At 50.9% G+C, this 8,978-nt stretch overlaps 1 protein-coding gene across 1 annotated transcript in view; it reads right to left on the reverse strand.

Moving 5' to 3' along the window:
* Window positions 1-341: 341 nt before the first annotated feature.
* DDX11 (DEAD/H-box helicase 11) overlaps window positions 342-8,978 on the reverse strand; it is a 20,262-nt gene continuing 11,625 nt past the window's right edge. Inside the window, exons 12-26 of the mRNA XM_023514065.1 lie at window positions 8,173-8,231; window positions 7,985-8,052; window positions 6,941-6,979; window positions 6,665-6,773; window positions 6,425-6,550; window positions 5,811-5,923; window positions 3,725-3,797; window positions 3,289-3,392; window positions 2,233-2,382; window positions 1,907-1,975; window positions 1,686-1,789; window positions 1,198-1,282; window positions 850-928; window positions 537-691; window positions 342-451 (exon numbers count right to left, since the gene is read on the reverse strand). Of these exons, the coding sequence (XP_023369833.1) occupies window positions 422-451; window positions 537-691; window positions 850-928; window positions 1,198-1,282; window positions 1,686-1,789; window positions 1,907-1,975; window positions 2,233-2,382; window positions 3,289-3,392; window positions 3,725-3,797; window positions 5,811-5,923; window positions 6,425-6,550; window positions 6,665-6,773; window positions 6,941-6,979; window positions 7,985-8,052; window positions 8,173-8,231 (1,363 nt within the window). The 3' untranslated portion in view covers window positions 342-421. The remainder of the gene's footprint in view (window positions 452-536; window positions 692-849; window positions 929-1,197; window positions 1,283-1,685; window positions 1,790-1,906; window positions 1,976-2,232; window positions 2,383-3,288; window positions 3,393-3,724; window positions 3,798-5,810; window positions 5,924-6,424; window positions 6,551-6,664; window positions 6,774-6,940; window positions 6,980-7,984; window positions 8,053-8,172; window positions 8,232-8,978) is intronic.

Here is an 8,978-nt window from a genome sequence, read left to right on the forward strand (position 1 = left end):
GCCACAAGGGGCTGGATATGGGAAACAGCTTAAAATGTAGAAGAGGGTGAAAAGTCTAGAACAGCTCATTTTAGCTGACCATGCAGTACAAAGGTAGAAAGGGCAGAGGTAGGTGGGCATAAGAAGGCAGCAGCGGGTAGATGGCACAGGGGTAACCTCATAGCCACACTGAATAGGAGGAAAGATTCAAATTCTAGGGAGGGGGCTGCACTGGGACGTGTCCAAGGATGGCCAAGACCCCATTTCTTCAGGTTTAGGCTGTTGTCTCCTGTGGCCTCTTCTACCTGTGTCTGGGACCTGGCAGCATCCTGCACTCAGCTCTCCCTCCGGGCTTCCTCTTCCCTGGCAGGCCCAAGGCAAACACCACCGCTGGTGCCAGGCCCTTCCTTCACCTGCCCACTGGAGATGGTACAACTGTGCATCAAGAAGAGGCAGACTTCTCCCGATGGAACTGCAGGGACAGAAGGCGGTGACAAACGAGACCTCAGGGTGGAAGGAACTCTCAGGGGGTGGGGGAAGGAAGCAGTAGGACTCACCTTCTGCAACATGGCAATGGCAGAGCCGAAGGTGGCTTTGGTCTTCACACGGTCTCGGATCCAGCCTGGCATTTTGGCCAGGACTGGGGGCTGGGCATAGCGCTGGTCCAGGAATACAATACTGGCAAAATCCCGCTGGTGCCTGATGGCCCTGCCTGGATGGGCATGGGCTAGAGCTCTAAGGCTCACCTGGGTTTCCCTTTCCCTTCCTCAGCCCTCAGACAAGGGATGGGGCAGGTGAGCCCCTCTTTTATTGCTGTTACCGCATTCTCCACCCATCCACCTCACTAGCCAGGAGCCGTCCCAGGTTTACCTATGGACTGGTTGACAGCCCTCATGCACAGGTTCTCTGCCAAAGCCTTCCCTGGGGGGGCCTTCCCTGGGATTCTGGGCTAGAGAGGGTAAAGGGGATGACCTGTGAAAGCTGATTCTTGCCTAGTATCCGAGCTCTCCCTGGGCAAACAGACCAGGAGGCTTCAAGGGCCAATGCCAGTAGCAGATGCCACTGGTGACACCATAGAGGAGATTAAGAAGGTGTGGAGGTGCAGCCAGACCTCTGGAGTAGATAGGAAGATGGGTTAGTGGGTTGTGCCCTCTCAACCTAGGGTGACACTGCCACCCCTGCTTTTCTTGCATCCTCTAAAATAACGGAGGCACTCACAAGGGTCTGATCCAAATAGGCCATCTTCTCTTGTAGCTCTGGAGACCTGACATTGGGGTAGGGCATGCCCACCATGACCACACACCTAGGGTGGAGATGAGCGAGGACGTCAGCCCTGCCAGTGTCCTCAACCCATGCCACCTGCTGCTGCATATTATCTCTCCTTGAGCCTCTCTAGCTGTGCTGTCCCTCTGCCATCTGCCAGTCCAGCTTTCATACCTAACACCTGGAAAGGGTTTGCCTCGTGTTCTGAGATCCAGTCTAGGCCAATGAGTCCCAGTAAAGTTATGGTCTGCCTAATTCCCCACCTGTTCTTTAAGGGACAATTCATGTTGGCTGAAATACTCCCCCAACTGGTGGGGAACCCTGAGCAGGCACAGCCTGGCCACTGTGAGAGGGCAGCAGAATGAAGGCAGGGGCCCAGCAGCAATGAACGCTAGGCAGCTGGGTATTGCGGCCCTACGAGATGAGAGGGGACCACTACTTACCGGCCTAGGTTGTCAGAGAAGTTGATCCCTTCACTCATCTTTCCTCCAACCACGGACAGCAACAGGGCCCCCGTCACCATCTTGCCTCTCACCTGGCCACAGTTCTATGGGAGACACCCAGCCCAAAGTTGCTGAGACAGAGCTTAGATGTCACCTAAAATGTTTCCACCTGTGAATCCCACCTGGTCTCCAGACCTAAGCCTCAGAGTGACACCTCTCACCTCAATGCACTTGGAATATTCTGTCAGCACCTGTTCCACCTGGTTTGTACTCTTGGGTTCCTGGAAAATCTGAAAATAGACAGAGCATGTCTCCCAGATACAAGTCAGAACACTGGGTCTCAGGTCTCTGTTGGGCCCTGTATTTTCTAGCTGGGGGACTAGAGAGCCTCAGAGTTCTAGGGAAATCCTCTGTAGTTGGGGACCAGGAGTGCTAGGCTAAGGACCCAGGAGAAGCGTAACCTTCCTCACTGAGCATGAGAAATCCCATGAAGAAACCTGGGTGGCCCTGTCCCCATGAGCAGGAGGTGTGGCCTCCAGCAACTCACCTTCTTCCTGGAGGCCAGGCGGCACAGCACACCACTTTTCTCCCAGTAGGCATGGACCTGGCGCTGGTACTCATAGGAGGGGAAGAAACAGACCACACCTCCAGGAATCACATTGCACAAGCAAAAGAGAATGCGACCTGCCTCATCCATCTAAGAAAGACAAAGAGCCCCCAGAGGCCCTGAAATTCCTCCCATAAATTCCATCTTCATCTTGGGGTTCAAAACTGAGGGACTCGTGGTGTGACTAAAGCCAGGGAGAACTTTGCCCAGTGACTCCCCTGGTGGGAATCAGTAGACTGTGAGACCTCCCCACCTGACACTCCCAGTTACTGCCTTTTTTTTTTTGAGACAGAGTTTCACTTTGTTACCCTCTGTAGAGTGCTGTGGCATCATAGCTCATAGCAACCTCAAACTCTTGGGCTTAAGTGATTCTCCTGCCTCAGCCTCCCAAGTAGCTGGGACCACAGGAACCCGCCACAGGGCCCAGCTATTTTTTGGTTGTAGTTGTTTGCCATCATTGTTTGGTAGGCCCAGGTTGGATTTGAACCCACCAGCTCCAGTGTATGTGGCTGGCACCATAGCCGCTGCACTATAGGCACTGAGCCCCAGTTGCTGCTTCTAATGACTGACCACCTTCTTTGTGACCTCTCATGGTGCTCATGCCCCAGAGATAAGACTTCCTATTGCCATGGCACTGAGTCCCCCCTTCTTCAACTGCCATTATCCTGATGGGCACCTGCTATGGCAGGCCAAGCACTGAACACTCCAGGCATACTACAGAGATGTACACCAAGACCTGGGCAGGGGCAGATACAAAGGAGACGAGTCTGCTTTGTGCTGAAGGGAATGTCCAGAGGTTTCAGAAAACTTATTTAGCAACCTGATGGGTGGAGGTGGGTGGGCATACTCAGACCTTCCCTGATAAACATCTGAACAGACACTGCTCACCCAGAGCAGGCTCCTGGATGGACACCTCAGGATGGATCAAAGAAGCCCCCACCTGAGAAGCTCCCTCCCCAGCCATGGCCATAGTAAGGCAAGCTGGCAAGGACTAACCATCTGTGGCAGCTCCCTGTGCTGGTACTTGAAATCCAGTGGCCGGTTGGAGATGCCCGTGCTGAGGACAATGGGCAGGATGTTGTCTGGAGGGATCACGTGACCTGGTGAGACCCAGGGAGCTGAAGACTGGAGGTGCAGATGCTTTACAAGGTAGAGCCCAGCAAGGGCGTTTCCTATCATCTTCCGGACTAGGAAGAGTGATGGATAACACTGGCCCACAAATCCCATCACCACAGCAGAATGGGGCAAACAGACGGTGGGGGCAGGGTGCTTGCAGAGGGGAGCTTAGCTCCTGAGAAAGCCAGGACACGGAGGGGCTCCCACCCTGGGGTCTCCTCAGCCCAGGGCCTGGTAACAGTGGGTGGTCACACTCACACAGCAGAGGCCAGACTGTGAGTGCTTGGCTTGTCCCACCCCAGATACAGCGCCTCACCACATGAAAACTCCACCACTCGCTCTGCTTCCACCCCTGCACAGGCCAGCAGCTGCTCCCGGAAGTCCGAAACCTGCAGACCACAAGGTCAAGGCCTTGTTGACCTCCCAGAAGGCCAGGAGAAAGGGACTCAGTCCTGAGTTGGGGTAGAGGAGCAGGAAAGAAGAGGACAAAAAAGAGAGCAGTCTGGGCTAAAAGGCAGCAAATACACATGAACAGAAAAGATGTAAAAGGACAGCAACAACCTGGCAAAAAGAAAAAAAATGTTAATAATGTCCAGCATTGACAGTCACATTAAACTACGTGTAGGAATAGTACAGGGAATTCAACAAATCTGATTCTCAACCTGGCTATGCATCAGCTCACTAGTGGGAATAAATTTAATTTTTATTTAGAAATATCAATATGAACTTATTTTTGAAAACATATTTTCTAGGTCTACTGATGCTTTATAAACAACCACAATCTAGGAGCACTACAAACACCCTAGCACCCAGGTCTTGATTTCTAAACATCATTCCCCAGTAGAAAAAAACAAGGCCCTTGGAAAAATGAATGAGTCTGGTTCTGGGGCAAGGAACTTACATGCTGAGCCTCGGACATTCAGTTGTGCTGGAAAGCAAGACTGATGGGGTTGTGTTAAAAGGAGCAGAGGGCCAAGTGCTATGGTTCACACCTATAATCTCAGCCCAACACTTTGGGAGGCTGAGGCAGGAGGCTTGTTTGAAGCCAGAATTGAGACCAGTTTGGGCAACATATCAAGATCTCATCTCTACACAAAATTAAAAAATTAGTGGGCCATTGTGGCATGTACTTGTACTCCTAGCTACTCGGGAGGCTGAGAGGAGATGGCACCACTGCATTCCAACCTGGGTGACAGAGAACTTAACCCTGCACCCCCAAAAAGAAACAGAGGTAGTAGGATGGAGTTCCTACCAGTCAAGTTTGAGAAAATGTGAGCCTCAAAAACAATAATGACTATAAACAACTTTAATACATCAAATGAATAAAAATCTATGAAAAATCTGTGAATCTACATGAAAAATACAAAAACAAAAAAGCTACAGGTAGCTGGGAACTACTTCTTTTAGATTCTGACCAGCATTTCATCCTTTTCTAGGCTGAAATCATCACTGTGCAGAGATTTGGTTATAATTGACATAGTATTGTTTCAAATAGAGCAAAACTGGAGAAGGCCTAAATATGTACCAAGAAGACTGGTTGTGTGATATACACGTATAACCGGAACACGCTGCAGCCGGAGTAGAGCAGGCACAGTAAATGCATATTGCATACTTACTGATGGGAAAAATGTGTACAACACATTGGTACTCAGTGAAAAGTAAACAATAGCACGTAAGAATAACATCATTCTTGTTTTTGTTTTAAAATATGGGTGCAACAGATGTAAAAACTATGCACAGAAAGACTATTATAACGATATACACCAAAATGAACCTTTTGTTGGTAGATTTGTACTTTTCTTGTTTTTGCTCATCTCAACTTTCCACAATGAAACTATAATGTTTATATATTTTTATTTATTTATTTATTTTTTTAGAGACAGAATCTCACTTTGTCACCCTAGGTAGAGTGCTGTGGTGTCACAGCTCACAACAACCTCCAGCTCTTGGGCTTAGTTGATTCTCTTGCCTCAGCCTCTTGAGTAGCTGGGACTACAGGCACCTGCCACAACACCCGGCTATCTTTTTGTTGCAGTTTGGCCGGGGCCAGGTTCAAACCTGCCACCCTCAGTATATAGGGCTGGCACCCTACTCATTGAGCCACAGGTGCCGCCCTATAATACTTTTATAAAAAAAATACATTTCAAGTTTCTAAGAGAGAGGTTGACAGACTTATGGTGGCAGTGGGAAGGGAATGGCACAGAGGTGCCTACATGAGACTGTGAACTAGAGATGGACTTTCCCCGGAAAAGTCTGACCTGACCCTGTGGGCGGTACAGAGCAGCCCCACTCTCCCTCCAGCATAAGGATGGCACCCCATGGCCATCTAGTAGACACTGCTTGAGCCAGCCCATTTCTCTTTTGGGGACCTGGAACACAAGAGGCTGGACTGGTGTCCTTACCGGCTGCAGGGTGCCCCCTGCAATGACCATAGCCCGGCACTCCTTCACCACCTGAGCAAAGTGCACAGCTGGATTCAGCAGCAAGAATTTAAGACTGCTCTGACTGAGGCTGCCTGAAAAGAGGACATTAACAATGAGGAAGGGGTGGGTGCAGGCCCACTCAGACTTCAGGGTCAGGGTGAAGGGGCATGCCCATGGCATGAGAGCCGCATCAATTCCATCCCATTTAACCTCTAGGTCAACCACCCCTCAGAGATAGACAGTACTATTGCCTCCCTTTCCATATATGGACCCTGAGCTTCGGAGACAATGGTTCATGTCATATAGTTCACAGGTGACAGAACAATGAATGACTCAAACCAAAGCCCACCTCACCTTAACCACTAGGCCACAGGGCATCTCTAAGAACCTTGCCCAATAGGCCCTGCCCTCCCAGCACCTTTGTCCTTCCCGCCTCCATTGCCGGCCCAAGGTTGCAGGAGGCTGCCTTATTTCCTCTTCCTGGCCCAGGAAGGGTTCAGGATGGACAGATAGACTCCTTTCATGACTTGGCTCCCATGATCCAGGTTGGCACCTGCTTGGGGACAGAGCCTGGACAGGAAGCACCTGATTACCTTGGTGGTTCAAGATGATTCTGCCGTCCTGGTTGGCTGTGGTGAGGGCTGTGAGGAAGCCTTCAATGTGCATCAGTGGGGAAGTGGGAGGCCTGGCTTGGCCCTCATCCACAGGAGTTGCAGGGGCTACACAGAGCAGGCAAGGGGGAAGAGGGCTCCCTGAAGTCCAGCCGTACATAAGAAAGGGATGCTCAGCCCAGGGCCTGCAGCCAGCCTGGCCCTGCCACCTTCCTGACTCACCCTCAGTCACCCCAGGCTGCAGGCGCTGTAGGAATTCCTGAAACCCTGTCAGTCTGGGCTTCTCCTGGGAGGAGAGGACTGCTCCATACCGTTCTGTGAAGCCAAATAGCTAGGCCAGGATGGAGAGCACAGCGCACCTCATGAGCAACAGCAGGGAAAGGAGACCGGGTGCACCAGATGCTCTACCAGGCCACCTCCCTCCACCCCAGCAAGGCTGCTCTGCACCAAGGGAACCCAGGGCAATCTGGAGGGCAGGCCAAGGACAGGGAGCAGTACCTTTCTGCTGACCATGCTCTTCTCACAGTACCGCCGCACCTGTAAAACCCATCAGCTGCAGGCACGTGCACACATGGAGGGAGTGTTGTCTCTATTTGCAAGGAAAGGTCACCACCTTCCTCCAACTTGGGAGCACAGCCCACTGCCTCCTATCTCTAAGTATGTTCCATAGAGTTATGCCCTTACTGGTGACAGCATCTGAGATGGCAGAGAGGAGGTGAGCTGGGGCCTGCTCGGGGGAGGGGGGCAATTGGGGTGCACAGTTCAGGTACTTTGGTGTCAAATCTCAGCATAGCAGGCAGAGCTAAGAGGTTTAGAGCCTTTTAAGCTTTCTAAAGAGTGTCGCCCTCTAGTGAACACTCACTAGATGGTGGTTCACAAAGCATACCAGAAGAGGGAGAGGACAGAAGCAAGGGGAGTGAAGGCCAGCAAAAGGAAGTCACAGAGGACGTGGGGAGAACAGGGGGACATTCAGACCTGTCTGAGGCTCTCAGCCTGGTGGTTGTGTGGGTGTGAGATGAAAAGGGAGAAAAGTATCTAAGATGACCTAGATTTCCGGGCTGTCTAACAGGAACAATGGCAGAGAAAAGGACCAAAATGGGTAAGTCAGGGGAAAGTTGGTTTTTCCAGAAAGAAGGCAGGGCCAAATCAGTACAGCCAGGCTGGTATGCCAGCTGAGCCATGCACCATCAGCTCACTCGTGGGAGGCCTATGCACATCACCTTCCCAAGGTGACCTCTGAGCCTTGGTTTCCTCTACTCACAAGTGTAACAGGACTTACTAGTTCAGAGCCACAGAACCTGGTGCACTGCCTAGAATATAGTTAGTACTCCATCATAGAGGCAGTCACTGTTTCTAGAGTCACTAGGTTGGGACCAAGGGCCAGTAGCCATACCCCATCTGTCTGTGCTTTAGACCCTCAGACTTTACACTGTTTCATGACAGGAATTTGCTTATTCTTTCCCTCTCTAAACATAGTACTCTGCTATAGGAGGTGGCAAGAAGAAAATTTGATGGGTAACATACAAAGGAGAGAGCCTCTACCTTGAACAGGTTGATGTTGTCAATCTGGCTCTGAAAGAGAAAGTCATTGATGGTCTTCAGCTCCATCCCTGAGAAAAGACAAAAAAAGGCCTTGGGATCCTTATTGCAAAGCCCTGGGATCGAATCCCAGAGTTAAGCTCAGAAAAGGCTCAGGTCACAGCCCTGGGCCCTCTGGGAGTGACTCTTACCTTTCTGCAGGAGGCTCTGTGTGCTGGGGTTTTGCTTAATGTTCCCTGAAAAGAGAATCCCAACAGATCAGGATGGAGGCTCTTCTCTCCTTGTACCCATCAGTCAGAAGAGCACACGTGTGAACAGCTTCTGTTCTACTTTCTGCCATTTATATACACAAGGAGCTCATGGAGAGGGCAGGAGCTTCCAGGAGTCTCTTGAGTCAGGCCCATGTGTCTAGAACCAAAGCCTTGTCAGTTTCTTCTTGTGACACCTGCTCCAGAAGGCAGAGACAAGGGACCCAGCCATCTTATGCAAACCCACATGGCAAGCCAGTGGCAAAGGAGAGGTGGCAGTGAAGGACACCAGCATGAGACCAGATCCCTCAGGAGACCCCACAGGCTTTCTGCCCTTCACTTTTATACTTCTGAGGGGTGGCCACCTGACACAGGGAGAGAATGTGGCCCAGAAGAATGCACATGGCATGGGGGCTAAAGCCAGAGTCCAGTGTTGCTGACAGGCTCCTGAACCACCAACAGCCCCTGCTGAGCTACAGTTTGCTAGTCTGTAAGTGCTAAAATGCCTGCTGCCCTCCTACACTACAGACAACACTGGGAATGCACAAGCGCCCTGCGGACCCCAAAGCTCTGCAACTGTTACAGAAACATCTCATAATCACATCAGGGCATGTCATTACTTCCACTTGCAGAACAGGGTTCAGCAAAATAAAAAGGACTCAGAACATGGGCAAATAACTAGAGTTCTAAGAACAGATCTCAAGTCAGAAAACTAAGCTATAAAAAATAAGAATTTTCGGCTCGGCGCC

Source organism: Otolemur garnettii, unplaced genomic scaffold (assembly GCF_000181295.1).
Source record: "Otolemur garnettii isolate 467f Iridium unplaced genomic scaffold, OtoGar3 scaffold00046, whole genome shotgun sequence".
NCBI classification, from domain to species: domain Eukaryota; kingdom Metazoa; phylum Chordata; class Mammalia; order Primates; family Galagidae; genus Otolemur; species Otolemur garnettii.